Source organism: Anguilla rostrata, chromosome 11 (assembly GCF_018555375.3).
Source record: "Anguilla rostrata isolate EN2019 chromosome 11, ASM1855537v3, whole genome shotgun sequence".
Lineage (NCBI taxonomy): Eukaryota > Metazoa > Chordata > Actinopteri > Anguilliformes > Anguillidae > Anguilla > Anguilla rostrata.
Window position 1 is genome coordinate 14874618 of NC_057943.1, and position 19060 is coordinate 14893677.

The 19060-nt window shown below is 38.8% G+C and overlaps 2 protein-coding genes across 3 annotated transcripts; one reads left to right on the top strand and one right to left on the bottom strand.

Annotated features, from left to right (window-relative positions):
- Positions 1-758: 758 nt before the first annotated feature.
- LOC135234039 (troponin C, skeletal muscle-like) lies at positions 759-5779 on the bottom strand. Its single transcript, XM_064298150.1, has 6 exons — positions 5632-5779; positions 3915-3969; positions 2951-3094; positions 2656-2770; positions 2213-2349; positions 759-1154 (listed from the first exon to the last, which is right to left on the bottom strand). The coding sequence occupies exons 1-6, from the start codon at positions 5632-5634 to the stop codon at positions 1123-1125; spliced, it is 486 nt and encodes a 161-aa protein (XP_064154220.1). The 5' UTR covers positions 5635-5779; the 3' UTR covers positions 759-1122.
- An 8365-nt stretch (positions 5780-14144) lies between these two features.
- LOC135234044 (olfactory receptor 2AG2) lies at positions 14145-17589 on the top strand. 2 transcript variants are annotated; one of them, XM_064298158.1, is made up of 3 exons: positions 14146-14690; positions 14824-16284; positions 16388-17589. In XM_064298158.1, the coding sequence occupies exon 2, from the start codon at positions 14920-14922 to the stop codon at positions 15949-15951; it is 1032 nt and encodes a 343-aa protein (XP_064154228.1). In that variant the 5' UTR covers positions 14146-14690; positions 14824-14919; the 3' UTR covers positions 15952-16284; positions 16388-17589. The 2 variants fall into 2 exon arrangements, with proteins under 2 accessions (XP_064154227.1, XP_064154228.1); XM_064298157.1 differs by having other exon boundaries at positions 14145-16284.
- Positions 17590-19060: the final 1471 nt, after the last annotated feature.

The window sequence follows — 19060 nt, forward strand, 5'->3', positions numbered from 1 at the left end:
GAAGAACTTGAGACAGGGAACATGGTGGAAGACATACAGCATGTTTGTTTGATGTGAGAGGGAGATTGACTATTCAGATACACAAAGGATGGGGTGGTGGAATCTACCAAATGAGTAAAGCTATATAAGCAATAATGTGAAGAAACCCCAAAACAACCATGTAAATAATGGCCAAATTAACTGGAAATTGTGCTGAACATGGCACTGCGAATGCATACACTGACAACATACAGAGGCCCCTGCTTTCTCCAAACCTGTGTGTTAGGTTCCAGGCTTACTGTTATGTTTAAAGATCACACAGATGAAGTGAAGAGACGTTTCCACCCCCCACCCCCACCACACCCCATTCAAACCAGAGTACCTCCCTGTTTGCCAGGTAATTACTTGATGGCAGTGAGTCCAAATGATCCCAGCCCACCCCTCCACCTCACTGACTTTTACTGTCAAGAAACCCTTCCTGTATAAAACTCATATTGATTTTAAGCCTTGACCTATTGATTTTCAGCCCTGACCTATACCTTACTGTATATTTTTCTTTATCTACAATTTTTGTGGAGAAGAATAAGACAGTGTGGCTTAGAGGTTAAAATAAGTAAAATAATTAAAATGAAAATTGAGTGATGCACTCACAAAAAAACATGTAAATTATCCCCCCCCCCCCCCCCAAAAAAAACCCCAAAACAAACAGAAACAAAAAAAAAACACACTCATATATATATATGTATATACATACACACACAAAATGATAAGCTGGGAGGTTTTGAAGCAAATCTGGGAAACAGGTTTATTGTGAAATCTTCCATGTAAGAATGTTAACAAGTATGCACTTAACAGTGGTAGATGTAAACAGGACAGCTGTGTGGTGGACAGCGCCCTTAAAAGGTCGGCATAGATATTTATACACATCCTCAGAATGCCACAGCGTCAGAGTGAGTGAGAGAGTGAGAGCTGTCATGGTGGACAGCTTTGATGATCAGTTTTCTCTAAAATTCCCTGCTGTCTTCTTACATTTTTGGAATGCTAACTCTTGGATCATCAGGATTGTTGTGTAATTATATGTATATGTGGAAGGGGTTTTAGGAATTGCTAAATTGAAGCAGCAGCAAAACACATATTTTTTAATTACTGTACATTCTCCATCATTTTCAGGAACTCTGAAAAAGAGAAAAAACTTATGTTAGGGAAAGTGAAGAACTTCAAATGTGACCCTTATCTGCAATCACTGTATACAAATTTTCAACATTGGGCATTTATTTGTTTATTTTTTGGTTGCCATACACGTGTAATGAATCTTAGAGGCAGCAAAGCATATTTTATTTATACTATGTATTGTTTGTTTGTATTTGATTCTGAGTTCAAGTTGAAATTTATGCTAGATTCCCATCTGGTTTTGAGAAAATGTCATGATGACAAGGTACCCCAAACAGGCCCCCAAATCAGAATATCCTACTGCTCCAATCAAGGATTTACTTCGGCATTTACATTTTAAACCTGTAAATACAAAACTGAATTAAATCCTAAGGCTCTTCTAGAAGTGATTCTTGAAGAAATTTTCCAAGGGACATCCAGAAAACTAGGAGAGCATATATTCTCGAAATGTTTACCCCAACTCCTAACATTTCAGGAATGTTTTGAGGACCAAAAATTGTGAACCGGGAAGAAAAACGAAGTCATTCATGACACAATGTAAATGACAAAAAAAAAAGGATTTGCCATAATTATTTGCCTAGCTTCATTAATTAGATTTATATGGATGGTTTCAGAGATTTTTGAATGACGTAGATTAGAAATAATTGTGAAATAATCGATTCTTATTTACTGAAAATACTACTGTAAATTCATTATAAATGTATACATTTAATTACGGTTCTTGCAGAACCAATAATATACTATATAACTGCTCCATGACTTTGGCTTTCTAACCAAACAATGTATTTAACAACATAAAAAAATATTGTACATGTGCATATATGCCACATTCTTCATGGATTCATTGCTTGTTACCTATTTGGTCCATAAAGGCACACCCTCTTTCCTAATCATCAGAAAACATGCCCTTGTTACCAGTCATTATTTGTAGGACTAATACTGTTTGGTCTGTTCATCATGCTCTGTGGAAGGTCAAAAGTGGTACTTGGTCCACTGTAGTCACTGTAAATGTAATTTGGGGCTCCATTATTATTTATTCATAAGTGTAGTATGTACTGCTCACCATCAAAGTCAATCTTGCCATCATTGTTTTTATCAGCATCTGCCATTAGTTCGTCAATTTCCTCCTCTGTGACTGGCTCCCCACTGGCGATTAAGATTTCACCAAACTCCTCACGGTCAATGAAACCATCACCATTCCTAAAATGAGCAATGGAGTCATGCAGGGTGTTCATTGAATGGACTGCTAGCTATACATATCAATGGAAAGAAAGACAAAATACAGGTGATGTATGCATAACCTGATTCATCTTTGGATGATTGTTGATTTTCATTTTTATATTCATGAAAAATACAGTGGGCAAGCGCTAGGCTATGTTTGCATAACCTGATTAAATCTTTGGATCATTGTTGACTTTCATATTTATAATCAGGCACACGTTTGTGTTGAATTTTGAATTTTATCTATGAAAGCCGTCTCAGAATGTGCAACCAGAGATGACGTACTTGTCAAACACACGGAAGCATTCCGACAGCTCCTCCTCGCTCTTGCCAGCCTGGTCTTCCTTTAGCTGCTGAACCATCATGACCAAGAACTCCTCAAAGTCAATGGTGCCGCTGCCTGAGTGGTAGGGTATGTGGCAGTTGACATTAAAGGGTAAAGTTAGGAGACAGAGACAAAGGAAAACACTGCTTGGATAGAGTCAGTAGTGGCTGGAAAATTAATGCAAAGAAACATGGAAACACCTCTAACATCCACTTGCAGGGGGAAATACAATTGACCTGTGAACTGTGGTCTTACCATCCTCATCAACCTCTTCAATGATGGCATCCAGCTCCTCTCTGCTAGGGTTCTGACCGAGCATCCTCATCACAGTACCCAACTCCTTGGTGCTGATGTCACCGCCGCCATCAGTGTCAAACATGTCAAAGGCTGCTTTGAATTCTGGTATGGAGCAATTGAAAAATATTTAAAATTATGGAGAAACAACCTGAGGTCAAAATACTCTAATATGGAGAAAATTACAAAATAATGAAATCAAAATGAGACTACATGGAACCCATTTATACTCCAAATCCATAGCTGGCATTGATCCATATATTAGGTCCACACAGCCGAACTCCTGAGTATTGTATTGTATTACATACTGTATGTATCATCACTAACATCACTGCACTTGCTACCACATTATCTGTAGCATAAATATAGCAATAAATAGTCTTACCTCTCTGGAAACAAATGTATAGATGGGGATGGACATTTGAGGGGGGTGGAATTTGGGGATGAGGAGAATAGATGTCATGTAGGGGGGAATAGAAATTGGGAAGGGAGAATGGAATTTGGAGTGTGTGTGCATGCGGGGGGGGGGGGGGGGGGTTAGGATGGGGGTTCTGTGGGGAGGGGGAGTGTACTGAAGACATGCAGTATGTAAACTGAGCTGTTAATCTTTGCTAATGTAAAATGGGTACTATTTTGTATCAGCATGATAATAAAAATGTCTGCTGAAGAAAGTGGGATGGAGTGGGTAGGGGGGTGGTAGGTGGGTAATACATTAATAAAATAAAATGACAAATACACCTTAGTAAATACTGGCTAAAACACTACATCATAGTAAATATCAGCCAATATTTTACTACATTACATAACTTCAGTATTTCAGCATGTTATATTTACAAAGAACATAGAACATGAAGCATAATTAATTTAATTAAACAAACATGACATTAGCAATGACTAGCTACAGTTAAGGCAAAGGAACACTCACCAGCAATCATCTCCTCACTCAGGAAGGAGCGAGCATCGGTTTGTGCATCAGTGGGCTGAGAGATGCAAGGGAGCAAAAGACAACAGTGTGAGAAATTAATATTTACAGACGAATTTCGCCTGCCCATGTCCATGCAGCAAACTGTTCTGTTATTTTGAATTTCTTTGAAAGCTTTTATAGAGCAAGTGGCAGCAAATGATTGGCAGATACAGATCACACACAATGAGCGATTACTGGCAGTGCTGGCACTATATCATAATCGTTAGTGAAACCTGATCAGAGCATCATCATTATATTCAAGCCATGTAAAATATCTATTTTCATCTCACTTAAAAATGATACCACATCATAAAATTAAAAAAAGGTCAGATTTAAGTCCTTCCCTTAAAAAGCAACAACCATTTTTGGTTCCAGATCTCTATTGACCAGCTGAGTGGAATAATGCTGGATGCATGGTGAGGTCATGATCGCTGATGCATTCAGTAAGGATGGGTAGACAGAGCCAAACAGATGGGACCCCACATAGTGATGCATGCTGAGGATGCATGTTGAGGTCATGTTCGTTTATACATTCAGGGTGGATGTGCAGACAGAACCAAACAGATGCGACCCTCGCATAGTGAGGAGTACACAAGGATTAACACACCCAAGAAGAGACCCAGTAAAAAGCTGAGTAAGAGCACAAGTATGCCAGCAGCCAGCAAAAGTGCACAAGAAGCGTTAGCCAGTCAGATACAGCTCCAATGACAGGCTGCCCTGACTGCCTACTATCTCTGCATTCTCTGCGCAGACTTTGTCCGCTTGCCATGGCAACCACAAAAAAGCCATTGAAAACAGTATAACCTGTCACCAGTCCTAAGGAGGTCATAAATTAACAACCCCAGCATGCAACAGAATGCCCCCATTACACCATGATCTATGCTTTTAAACTGATGAATATAAAAGTACCAATGAAATATTGCAAAAGAAACTCCAGTTAACACATACCACCACTATAGAATAATACAAGATGTTAAATAATACAATAATGTTTATCCATATTATCTGTAATCACAATGGATACTGCAATAGAAGGAAAGGCGCAGCTAAGGCAATAACTCAACAGATGCTGAAACATCTCTTCAGACCTTTCTGATAAAATCTGTTAAGCCAAGACGATGTTTGAATCAATCAGCCAAAGGCAAGATCAAGCACAGACCTACAGTACATATTCCCTGGAATATACACCTATTTTCCCATTTGTGACAACGTCTCTGTAAAGAGTGTGATACACATAAAATTGAGCTTAACTGAACCTATTCCACAAACACAGCTGAAAGCTTTCAAAGTGAGGAATTTAATTTTCTCTGAATCCAAACTGGTGCAAAATGAAAAATTCTGACCCCTTACTACTCCCATCCCCCCTCCCAAAAAATGAAACAACAAAGATGGCAAATGACATGAAATGCGCAGGCAAGAGTTTGAGGAGCCAGCTGTATGTGCATGGCAATGAAACACAGATCAGCCAGTATTCTCCAGTATTCTCCAGTCTTGAGAGTTGTCAACCATGCTTCCCCATTCGATTTCCATTTTTGTTCTTTTGCGTACAATAAATACATCAACAAAATTAATGCAGTCCATCCATCCGTAATGAATGAAAAAGTCCTGACATTAGTCTTTTTGATTGAGATTTCGTTTTCACTTTTTTCTTCTTGGATTCCTACATTCTCATTCTTACCATGGTGTTAGTTTATGTCTGAGGGATGGCCACAGAGAGGGAAAGAGAACTTAGACACACAGCTTCTTGCTCTGCTCAATCACCCAAATGACCAACTACCAAACTACAAAACCTTTCAATAAGTACCCTCAGGCCTGAGCAGGTTTTAAGAAAATACACAGGATTGGGCAAGTAGTCCCTTGCACAGGCTCACATCAGCCAATCGTGTCACTGCTTATATATCCCCCCACCCCACTTCCCATATCTAGCTTAAGGACAAGACTAGCTGTCTCAATGACATCTATAAAAAAGATAGAGGCATTGACAGGTCATTTGGGCAAAGTCCAGTGGATAATTGCATCACACTGCCTTTGAGACTGGATGGCTACAGTATACTTGAAATGGAAAGAGTAGCATAAATGTAAATATACATATATATATATCAGCCACAACATTAAAACCACCTGCATTTTTCTGCTTTTTTCTGATTTAATATTTTATTTTCTCTGTTTGTAATCAAACAATTCACATGTGGTCAAAGTGCAGACTCAGAGCTTTTATTAAAGGGTATTCTTATACATTTTGGTTTCACCATGTAGTAATTACAGCACTTTTTATACGTATTTATACGTCCCCCATTTCAGTGTTTTAGACAAATTAACATAATGTCAAATAAAAGAGTCGTGTGTGTGTGTGTTTGTGTGTGTGTGAAAAAGATCCTGGTCTTGTGTTCCATTTTTAAAATTCCTAAAACATGCACTGAATATGATGAACATTGCTTCCCTTGTGGGGCAAACAGAAAATACATAAAATTACCACTTTGATATTTGTCCTTATCTAGGTGCAGGACCAAAATTTTAATGTAAATATTTGTAGGCAAAATTGTCTGTACTGGGGAATGATAAAACAAATAAAACTAATTTATGAATGAGTAATTTATGAATATTTTTAGAAGTATTTTATTATTCTTTCTTTTTCAAGAAACATATTTCCCTGTTCTTGAATATGCACAAGATAGTACACATACAGTATATTTACATAACATATCCTTTCCACTGGGAAATATTAATTATGGTTATACTGCATGCTATCCTTCTCTGTCTTTCTCTTTCACAGCCTTTTGTCTCTCCCTCCAGCCACACTCAAATACTGAAGAAGTCACCTTGTTGCCTTGAAATCTCTGTCTCCATAGCATCCTTTTCTAAACTGGATCAAATTTTCTCCAGTAGTCTTTACAGTGCTGGAGTTTCTTCTATTTTGTACATGTACTGCAAAAGTCCAGCTTCTGTGTGACATAAATAGAAGACATTGAAATATGCACTCACATATCTTAACTTTTATCTTTCTGCAGTAAATCATGCATTTACAGTAGCATTAATACAATTTATTCATTCTGTTTTCAGCTCACTAATTACATTTTTTTTTGCATAGTGGAATTCAATGTGTACTTGCCAAAACATGCTAAGACAATGAGACAATATTCTATAAATACTTCATCTGTTCAATGTCAACGAATAAAAATAGAATACAACTGTTCTGTACAAATATATCTGTTCCTATGAAGTGACACTACCTCACACTGTCTTCCCCAAGAAAGATGTCAGACAAAATTGAAATTTATTTATTTTTGAGAATAGAATTGTATTCAAGTGGATATTTAAGTATTTCAATCAGGCTGAATTAGCCCAAATATTTTTTGCCTACATGTGACACAGATCAGATTTTTTTTCTGAGCTGTGTGACCAAAAAAAAAACTTTCATATCATATTTTGCCCACTTCCATATGTGACTCTAGATCGGATACATATCAGATCTGTGGTCATGCGACCACTATGAGAACTGCCAGATCAAAATTTATGTAGTGTCACATGTCATTGCAGAGGAGCAGATAACTATCATCATCACTCCTTTGACCTTCCTCCACCTTCTCGTCCTCATCCTCAAGAGCTTATGAAACATCATCTGACCTCCACGGAAAATAACCTTGACCAACACTTGCACCACTATTTTGTTGGTTTCCATGATGAACTGTCTCATAGACATTACATTTTGTGTTGTTAATGTGCACATATGGACTCCTTCATATGAGAGGTCTGTCGCACTTATGTGAGATATCGGTCACTTACAAACATGAATCTGAACAGTCAATGCAAAAAGATTGGATTTGAACAAAATATCACAATTGAGCATTAAGGCCTGGAATAAGGACTTAGAAGCCAGAAAATGTCTCCTCCTTGAAGTTCAAAGTCGAGAGTTTGAATACATTTTATTTTTAATTGCGTAGAATGCCCAGAAAGCCTTTTCCTTCAGCTTATCTCTAATGGATATAGGGATCCATTATTTTCCATGCTTCTGCAGATACGTACACATTAACATGTACATGAATGAATTAAACAGATAAATGATTGACAGGGGTTAAATTTAAAAGATGCCTTCTTTTTCCCACTCTCCAGCTCTCTGACAACAGGGTATTTGGGTGACATTATAGACTCCCCTCCCTTTTTTTCCATAGAGCTCAATAACAGCAAGCTTTCTTTTCAGTGTGAATTCACACTGGCAGTGGGACAGTCAGTTTCAATTACAAGCTTCAATTTCAGCCTCACTCTCACTCTGTCTCATATTTCATCCTCATTAAAGGCTATATTAAAGCCATATACTGCAAGTGTACTTTTCCCCCTGTCCGCGTGATGGGAAATGTGGGGTATTGAGAAGACTGGTGGGGGGGGGGGGTAACCTTTTAAAGGTCATGCCCTTCCACCTGCTAGGTCACTGGATGAGACATATGCCTTCTGACGTAGAAATGTAACAATCAAGACTGGAGGGAGCGTGTACACATGCTGGTGATGGTGACTTACAATACTCAACCAATAGGTTTTATGGTTTGCAGAAAGTCCCTCAGCCAAACAAAATACACTGCTGTGTCTTAATCAGCCATTGTCTTACTAAAGCCCTCACTGCAACCTTTAGCAACAATTTCAGATGTAAAAATTAGAGGTCCTAAGGTTTCTCATGTTAGATAAAAGATCAGACTGCTTTTTGCAAAGTGAAAAATAAAAAAGGAAGGAAGAATGCTTACCAATCTTTGAAAGTAGTCCATAGCAGCTTGAAAAGACATTGTCTTTGGAAAGATAGTAATGCAAATGCTGTTCATCAAATATCTCTCATGACTAAAATGTGACAACCAGAAATATTGTATCTTGGTCTTAGGCCAAAGGCCAAAATGAAAAATTTTCTTGGCCTAGAAACAACTGTCATTCTAGAAATAATCTCCAGTCACCTTTTGTGCACACGATTTACATAATTAATTCAAATAAAATAACATAAAACTATACACCAGGGAGTTTTCAGTTAGAAAAGATATCCTATACATGACATGGAAAGTGCATTGGACACAAAAAGAATACATTACAATTTTATCATAATGTGCCTCTATGGTAACTCAAGACAGCTGTAAAGGTTTATGAAGTAAAAAGAATTGTCATTATTTTTGATTGGTAATATTGTTCATTGTTCAAATCTCTCATGTAGAAGGATGTTAAAGATGTCACACTTCTAAAACGTAATTGCTTCTATCATAACTGAACGTGTCCACTGAAAGACTAATTTACATGCTTCATATCTTATATACACATCATATTCTGTCATTTTTATGCTCAAATGAAGCATACATAATCTATCCTATGAGCACAATTCACAACCAGAACCCGCTGACAAAAACTTTAGTTTCAATTAATTTAATTCAAATTTTCTGTAGAAACTCCATAACATGGGATTGTTAAAAAAATCTGCAAGGAGATGCTGTTTTAAAAGCTAACGAAATCACCCATTTAAATTTAACTAAATTTGAGGTTGAAAGAAAATTAATTATGACAAAATTGTTAGAGTGCTTCACAGTTTGCATTTGCCAGACACATTTGCAGCTAACAAATCTATTACTTCAGACAGTCCATTACGATTGACTCAGAAAAATATTCATTTTAACTATAAGAGTCTCCATTTTAATCTTCCTATCAGTCTGTGATAATTAAAGTCAATTCAACACAATTTCATTTGTAAAGTGCTCTTTACAAAAGAAGGACAAAAAAACCAGGCCTGAACCTCCAAATAGCCAGCACAAGCGTTTAAAAAAATCTCCCCAGTGGGGAGAAAAACCCTGAAATGGTGGAAAACTCCCCAATGGGAAAAAATCTCGGGAGGAACCTGACTATAGAGGGGGAGCCAATCCTCTGCTGGCCAGCATGGTGTAAAGTAAAGGTCTGTTTATTTATATTTAACCTTTATTTCATCTCGAAAAAACCTAATTGAGATCAAACTGTCTTTTGTGGGGGGGATAGGAAGGAAGCCGACCAATTATTGTTTTATAGATGAATCTATATCTATGGATCAGTCTCCGCAGATGTAAAGAAAGTAGAATGGATGTAACAGAAATGTAAAGAAATCTAACACAGCAAATCAAATGAGTCAAGCAGGATACAGCTGAGGTAATAACCAGATAGAAAAGTAAAACATCCAAATGAGAAGTATAGAGCGCAGCGAATATATATAGTTTAGTTACAATAAATCTATTTAATACACATCAGCTTATTGTGTTGATTACACAGACTTCAGACCAGGATCTGAGGCACATAACATGTTTTCATGTGTGTATTTCTATTACACACTGATCGCCACACCATATCTTTATATATACAGAGATGATTTCGTTCTCTTAGTCAGTTTTCTTGCTTTAGAGCTAACACTAATTTTGTTTGTTGTGAGGTGGTGTATACTGCCAGTTCCCTTCATCGAGAGTTTGAGGATGTGTCAGTCTCGAAAGAAACATGCCTCTGCTGCACTCTGGACCTTGCTGCTCCAGGTTGCTGATCTAGAATGATGGACAGCTCCAGCTGGCAATAATCCCTCTTTCACACTTACTGTCCTCATGCTATTCTTAGACATTCCCAAGAAGAGCAGTCGGACGCTGAAGGCATTCCTAAGATCTTCAAAACTAAATAAGGAGAGAGACAGCCGTCAGCACCACCCTACACCAATCTAATGCAGACTGATGATTCTCCTGGCAGAGGAGTAAGCTGGGTATTTATAACTATGAAGGGGATCAGTACAGTAACTGACCTAACTCTAAACACAGTCCTTGAACATCCTGCACCCAGATTCTGGCATGAGGATAATGTCTTTAGTACATTTGTCTCAGTGGCATAGGTTTCGTTTGAACATTGGGGGCGGGGGTCCTCCCCCAGGAAAGGGGGGGATGTGGGGGTCCTCCCCCAGGAAATTTTGAGCTTCAAACACTTCATTTCCTGCATTCTGGTGAATTTTTATGCACCAATGTGTGCCTTTTCTGCATTCCCCCCCCCATCTACACCTATGATTTTTCTTCAGACTCAGCTGCCTTTTTAAATCCTGCAATCCCAAAAAAAAAAAAAAAAAAACCCATCTAATGAATCAGACCAAATACATTTATAAAACTGTCACGGGTCAAAGTGAGGTGGACACAAATGTAGACTCGGACAACAGAGTGGCAAAACTCCTGTAGGAGATATTTAATGCGGAAGTACACAATACAGCAGGCAGTCTCAGTCAGTTCGTACAAAGATCAAAACCAGAAAAAAAATCACTGGGGCAAAAGTACTAAATCGGAAGGCAAAATCAAAGTCAGTAAACCGGCGGACGTCAGAACAGGAAATCAGCAAAACAAAGATGGCAGGCAAAAATCAGTGGTCTGGAAAACAGGTAAGCTCTAAACACAAGTCAAACAAATAAGAGTGTAAACGCTGGAAACAGTAAACAGAGGCGCTGGAAACAGAGGCACAATCTGGCAAGGAAGAACAGGGAAACAGAGAATATATACCAAAAGAACCAGGTGAGTGAAATGAGAGATAATTGAACAGAGCATGAACATGCAAACAGGGAACAGGTGAATGAAATTAGTGATTAGCCAGTGCATGAGAATGCGGCCAGAACAGGTGAGAGTGACCAGCTGAGGGGGAGGGAGAGATAAAGATGCCACGCCCATACTACAAACCAAAACAAAGATTGTGCAGGAGAAAAGCAGATAGTCAACTAAAAAGTGAAGTGGCAACAGAAACATAACAGAAAACCAGAAAACCTTTTATCTCGCTGCCTGCTCAGGCTCTGAAGAATGCTTGTCCTTGTGAACAGATATTTGAAAGCCAATCTGGACAGTCTGATGCTACCCAGTACACTGTCTGTACATACTATTAAAATGAATGTCATACTGTGACCTTAAGTTCCTGCCTTAGTGTCTAACCTAAGGAAACAAAATTACTTTGAATATTCTCATGATTCCTTTGGATAATAATTAATATTGTTTAATATTTGAGTAACAAGTCATTTTAATGACAACTGTACATCATGTTATTTGTACTATTTCATAAAACTTTGAAACTCCACAGGATAGTTCTGCAGACCTGTTTGAAGTGTATTACTGCATTACTGTGCTACTGGGAAGTTGTACAGTTGTGCCATCCCAAAACAGGATGATAACCAGCTAACTCCTAATTGCTAATCCTCCATACTCTGGAATTTCCCGATGAACAGTAAACATTTATCAGGAAACGTCTCCTGCCTAAACCGAAGTTCAGTGCTTATAACCCTAATTTTTGCATGCTGTCTCTCCACATCTGGGAGGCCTCCAGAACCTTGGACAGCAGCAGTCTCTTCTTGCACACTTGAGACTGAATGATAATAAATATAGGTATTGCTCTATGCCTTTGTCAGACACAAAATTTTGTTGTTGGACTATCTGAATAATTTTCTCAGATTCCCTCAGATGGAGGGTTACCCGGAATTAGATTTTCTTGTCTTTGGGCTGTCATGGTTTTTTGTTTATACATTTTTCCCCCTATTTTGTTAAATCTCCAAAAGCTGGGAATAAAGTTACACGTGTTGCTTATACAACAGATTCAGAAATGTGTATTAGCTCGTAGCTGGAACTAAATGCAGGACTACAAATGAAATGTATATTTTTTATGAACAACTTGAAGACTGTATGTCCAACAATACAAAGCTGTAAAACTCGTCCCTTTCCATGGTGAATTTCATGGATTAAAGATAAAGCTTTTGTCTCAACCTAATTTCTACCTCCTCTTGTACTGCCATAATTGCTCCTCTAGATGAATGAATCATCTCTAATTATTTAGTCGAACTACCAATTAATTTCACAAACAGGTCTGTTTGGTCGCATTATGTCAATTAGATCTTTGTTGTGATTTTTTTCTCCGTACAATTTTACCCAAAGACTATATGATGAGGTAGGCTACGAAAGCGCATTGCTGTCACTGCTAGGAATAAAAATTAAGATTGCATTATAAAGTAATCATTACGTTACGAAAAAAGATAGGGGAGAGCGGGGAAATAACTAACGTTTTTTCATGGTCTACCTATATTGGTGAAAATTTATCACAAGACTATTCATTATTCTCCGATTCCCGTCTGTCTTATCGATCCAAACAGTCTGTCACACGCCACCACGTAGCCTACAGTTAAAGAGTGAAATCTATTTACGACGATCAGATCTGAGTCGAATAAATCAAATGCAATCAATTGGTTAATCAATAATCTACTTTATGGGAGGAACAAAATTGGAATGTGCTCAATTTGAAAAAGACTTGGGGGTAATGCTCATCAAAGCCTTTCAGGTTCTAGTCACTCTGCTGTAGCAGTAAAAAAAAAAAAGTAGGCTATTGAATATAAATCCAAGGAAGTCTGGCGAGGGGGGTGTCTGCAGTTTTGCCTGGCTAGCAGTCCCAACAAGCTATCATACTACATAAAAATATGCGATCTGTTAGTCACTGAAGGACTGTTTACGATTACATACAGTTGGAGTCCTTGGCATACACACACCATCCAGTAGCCGAAAAATATTTCCGGTTAAAAAAATAAAAAAAATAAAAAATAAATCACTATAGCCAAAACAGACTTTTGGCAATATCTCCCGAGATATTTATTGAACCCTCCCACCGTTCGTTCGAGACAAAGAGATTCCAATTCTTTGTGTTCAAGCTGAAATACGTCGTTCAAGCTCAATGCATCTACTGTAGCCTACCTAAAAAGTCCGATTAGGCCTACATTTTACCAAATTTTAAATTTGGCCCCGCTCTCCCCTATCTAAAATTGCCTTCCATACTAATGTATTCTAATATCAGGTTGATATCACACGTCATTAAAGTACGTAGAAAGATCAGGTTAAATTCATTCATAAATAGCCACAGAAATATTAAGCCAAGAATAAAGTAAAATTTAACTCTATCACTAGTGGCATGATGTAGAATTTCTTATGAAACAATGTAAACTGAGAGCTTCAACTTTAAGTCAAACCAATGCTATAGGTCACACATTTCTACAGTTTTAACGTGATCTTTTCACGGAATATGATAATTATCTCCTATTAACGTATCATCACGTAATAATGTCATTTGATATATTAAAGAGGCAACAATGCCTTTCCGTAATTAAGTAATCTGTTAATGTAGCGGAAGCATTACTTCATAATTTTCTGCAATACATGTACAATTTGTTCGAAAAGTGAGAAACTTTTCGTCTGAAATGTAATTTCACCGTCTGCCGGCGAAAAAACTGATGTTTCAGTAAAAAGCGAATGGCTATCAGTAGGCTATAGGCAGCTGACTATTTTCATCATGCACTTGTGAGTGATACGAACAAATGAATATCTGCATCAGCGCAGCGGAAACCTGTCACTGCAGAGCTACACTGTCCTGCCGATTTTCACACCAGCCCTAACAAGCACAGCTCACTCAGCAGCCGGAGATCTCGTGGACCTGCCAATTAAGAGGATCAGATGTGCCAGATTAGGGTTGAAATGAAAATGTATATCACAGTAAATCTCCGGAAACAGGGTTGCGCAGCCCTGATTATATATTTATCTAAAAGATGTTACCCAGAATAATCTATCTTCATTGAAGCTACTGTTGCGATAGACGTCCCCACATTTGTCATGCGCATCAACAGGTGGAGCACAGGCAGAATGAACTGATGGAAAATTACGTTCAAATTCTCATAACCATCAGTGAACTGCGGACCAGAAGAGCTGAGAGGTCTGGGTGAGTAGATTCAGGCTTGCTTCCAGCACTGCAAGAAAACATTTTTTTTTCTATAAAAAATACGATCTGCCATTGTTGTTGCCGTTGCTGGCTTGTCATTGTTTCTGCAAGAACTATGGCATTTCATTGGCAGATCTCTAACAGCAGCACTTGCTCACTGTTGCTGACGCAGTGGAACCAAACCCAGCCTGACCTAGACTTTGATGCCGCCGCCTGTCTGTTCCGGTTCATGCTGCCCTCGGACACCGTAGTATATGTGCTGATGGTTGTGTTCCTGGCCCTCTCTTTCCTCTCGGTGGTGGTGAATGGCAGCACCCTGTTTGGGCTGGGGCATTCCCGGGACCTCTCCTGGGAGCCACGCTTTGCCCTGCTGAAGAACCTCATCCTCAATGACCTTTTGCTTACCTTCACGCAGTCACCCACAGTGCTGCATTGCCTGTTAAACCGACGTACGTTGGCCTTTGATAGCTGGTGCCTGGTGCAGTATTTCACTGGCACGGTCTGTATCTTGTGCACTCTCCTCACGCTCACCTTCATGGCCCTGGAGCGGTATGTGTACGTTTGCCACGCTATACGTTACCTCCAAATTATCACCTTGCAGCGTCTGCGCTCGATTATTGGTCTGATCTGGATTATCTCCTTGGCGATAGCCGTTGTGAACATGGTACTGCTCCATATGGGGCGAGGCACGTTTGGCGAGGCCACGGCGGGAATGCTGTGCGAGCCGGACACTGTGGAACGGCACATGGGCTTTCCCCGGGCGGCGGCCATCTTCCGCAAGCTCATCGGCGTCGTCTTCATACTGGGCTGCATCCTCAGCTACTCCTTCTCTTACATTCGCATGTATCAGGAGGCCTGCAACGCCGTGGAGCCCTTTAACTGCGTCAACAGCCGGGCTCGCAAGACTGTGCTCTTCTACGGCAGCATGTTCGTCGTGCAGCTCGTCCCGTGCTGGATCAAGATCGCCTCTGACGGGCTGTGGGAGATGGAGGGGACCGTGTCCATGGTGATCTCGCCGGCACTGGCGTCATCGGAGACGCCTGTGCCCCACCGAGCCCTGCCCTCAAACATTGCAGGTGCTCTGCACATTTCATTACTAGCCCTCATACTGGTGCCCCCGTGCATCAACCCACTCATCTACGGCATCCGGAACCGGGAGGTGCGTGAGGCAGTTTTGCGTTTCTGCCAGCTCAGGCATAGAATCCGCCTCATACCTCTGGGAGGTGGAGGGCTCTCAGCACAGGGCAACCGGGGGAAATGAAAGGGGACCAGGCAGATGCAGGGGTCCCTCCTCCTCCTCTGGCATTCATTCTGCTGAGAACTCCTTCTGGGTTCGCTGGATTCTTTTGTTCTGTGGCGTAGCAGAACAGTTTGTCTCCCATCCACAGAGAAATACAGAGAGAGAGATGATCTGCAGTGATCTTCAGAGTGAACAGTTCATAATGTTTGGAAAATGTTGTTTTACAGTTTCTGACACAGTTGTTCTGCAGTCAAGTGGTTAGCAGGTTATAACATAAGGTATACTTGGGATTCACCTTCTCAATTCATGGGATGCGTGGCTTGAAGAATTGGAAAAACTTTTAATACTACCCTGGTGAGTACTCTTCTCTTGTTTGTAGAATTGGATAGTTGCTTCCCCAGGGAATAAAAACTGTAAATAAACTGTGGTATAACATCCCTCTGCCAAAATCCTTCAGAATGTATGCAGCCGACCATCGCTTTGGAATTCCCCAGCTGAGATGTGCAGTTACTGCCCTGGAGGACTGCACAACTGACACAAGCCAATTTCCATGCGGATGTGAAAACAGGTCACTGTCCAAAGAGAATGCCATGCTCACTGAGACACTCCTTCCATTGGATGATGAGAATGGTCAGGATACAATACAAATTGCCAGATGCATCACTGTACTAGTAGCATGGGATGGATATGTCACTCTAGAGCCACTTGTTCTAGGAATTCTTGACATGTTGTATTTAAGTTTTAAGGTGACCACAATTCAATAAATAACTTATGTGATTGCGCCTGTAACTTGTCACAAAGAAATGTGTATCCATGCAAGCACTTTCAACAAAGGGTTTATTTGAAGTGTAAATGTAATTTTAAAATGTATAAAACCTATAGGTTATCCTCGGTCAGTGATAACAATCCACAATTATTCTAAAGATCAGGCAGATGGTCAACTAGACAAAACATTACTAGACCCCTCTGATCAGTTGGGCTGGTTAATTTATATTTTTAATTATCTATTCAGTGGTTGTGTCCTGTGAGTTATGCACATGTTTAATTTGTTTTTAATTTGTCCTATGTATTGCTGAAACATGTCAATGTGTAAATAACACTATCAGCCAACATCAACAGTTGTGATTTTCTGCTCAAAAACAAGCATTCTGGCAGGATTCCATGCACTGCTGAGGGTTGTCCACTAATGTAAGAGTGGAAAGAGTAGTAAAAACTAGAAGAAAAAAACATAGGAAAAGCACACAAAATCAATATTGTAAATATTGTCTACTGCAGCAGTAAGACTGACTTAAAATAGAGAACATTTTTTAAAATCCATTGTTTCTCTTCATGCCAACAAAACATCTTGGAGCAAAATCTATTCATCTTTTTAGATTGATATTCACACATGCTCAAACCCCCACCCAAACCTGCATTCATGTCTTTTTCACATTTGAGAATAGCATATTATGTCTCGTGGTAGTGAGTACTGACAGAAAGGGGATAGTATCTGAATAATGTAATTCAAATATGAAATGTAATGCTAGTTACCATTTGGTAGCGATGGTGAAAATTTGAATGTCTCATCTAACAGTTCTATGCATATTTTGGTTGTCGTTAATAGTTCATGTAATTTAGAATGAATGTTCCCTTTGTGAAAACAGTATATGTCAATATATGCCATCATATTAAATAAAAATGTTGTTTAATAAGTTTAACAATATACGTATCCAAAGGGGGTGCTTTGCATAACCCCAAAATAACTGTGCCAGCAAACCATTTCTTCCATTTCATATTATACATTTTATTTATTATATTTATTCCATTGAATATTCATGTTGTTTTCTGGTTCATATTTGATTTAAACGTCCAAAAATGTTTCTATTGGTTGCTTCATTCCTCGTAACTACAGCATATTAACATTATGCCAACCAACCCCTCACACTGGGACCCACCTCAGTGATAATATGTTGTTACCCAGCTAACATCACTCACACTTTCAAATCATATATCAAAATATAGCATATTCCCAACTCTGCTAACTGGAAGTAATACATTTGCAATACTTCTAACATCAGTTTTATTTATTATTTTAGTGTAAAGACTTTTTTTATTTTTAATACCACAAAACTGATTTTGTTTGTGTTCACAAAAAAGTGAGTAAATTGCAGATGTTTTTCCATGATACATGACTGCAGTTCAAGAAAACAAACATTTTGATTTTACATTTGTGTCTGTGACCTACAAAGTACCATAAAATAGCTGTGTGTCAACCGACCCCAGCCTCCCTGGGGGAGGGGAGGGGGGGATTAGTAGACGCCTTACTTGAAAGGTTAAAAACATTTAGCTCTGGTTATTGGTTACAGACCGTGATATAAGATCCCGTCATTTCGTGTGTGGAAGATAATCTAACTGAACAGTTTTTTTTAGCCTTCTATTAAAACCCTTCACATTCTGGTCAGACAGATCTTATTAAAAAAACCCCCCCCCCAAAAAAAAAAACCAGTTGAAGTAGACAGGTGGTCACTTGGGCTGTCAAAATGCAAGGAAAGTGAGAAAGCAATCTTTGCAGTGAAACTGTTTAAATTGGCTGAAGGGCAAGAATACTTTCAGTTGACTTTCAGTAATATAAGCATACAGAAAGTGCTCCTTTTTGAAGAATATCTAGCCACTTGTTCAGTTTAAAGAAGAGTAAATGGCTTGGTTCACACTAAAGGCTACTCTCCTGCAACATGTTGTCCTGCAAATCTTGAAACCAGTCGCTACATAGGTTAAGATCAGGGATTAAGATTCTTGACTTCTGTCTAAAGTGATAAATTATCTTACATCAAAGTGTACATTTTGCCATACAATGCACATCCATACCTTTTTTGAATATTCTAGGGCTGCTACTGTAGATTATTTTATAACAGAGTGATCAATCAATTATTTTATTAATGTGCTAATTAATCTAAACAATTTACATAAAGAATTGGGTATATAAAAGCTTGAGATTTTTTCCCATGAAAAACATTTAAGGAAACAGATAATAGTAGATATTATTCCTTGACTATATTCCTTAAGATTAATAAACACACAAGCAAATGTGCAATGTTAATGGATTGTGACTATGGTTCTGATATCACTACCTCTTTTGCATTAGCAGATTTCA

Excerpts from the sequence above, each read along its gene's own strand:
- LOC135234044 (XM_064298157.1), top strand. The coding sequence starts at position 14,806 with ATGGCATTTCATTGGCAGATCTCTAACAGCAGCACTTGCTCACTGTTG.
- LOC135234039 (XM_064298150.1), bottom strand. Across the intron at positions 3,095-3,914 it reads GAGTGAGGAGATGATTGCTG|AATTCAAAGCAGCCTTTGAC; the intron begins GTGAGTGTTCCT and ends GCTCCATACCAG. Across the intron at positions 2,771-2,950 it reads TGAAGAGGTTGATGAGGATG|GCAGCGGCACCATTGACTTT; the intron begins GTAAGACCACAG and ends CCTACCACTCAG.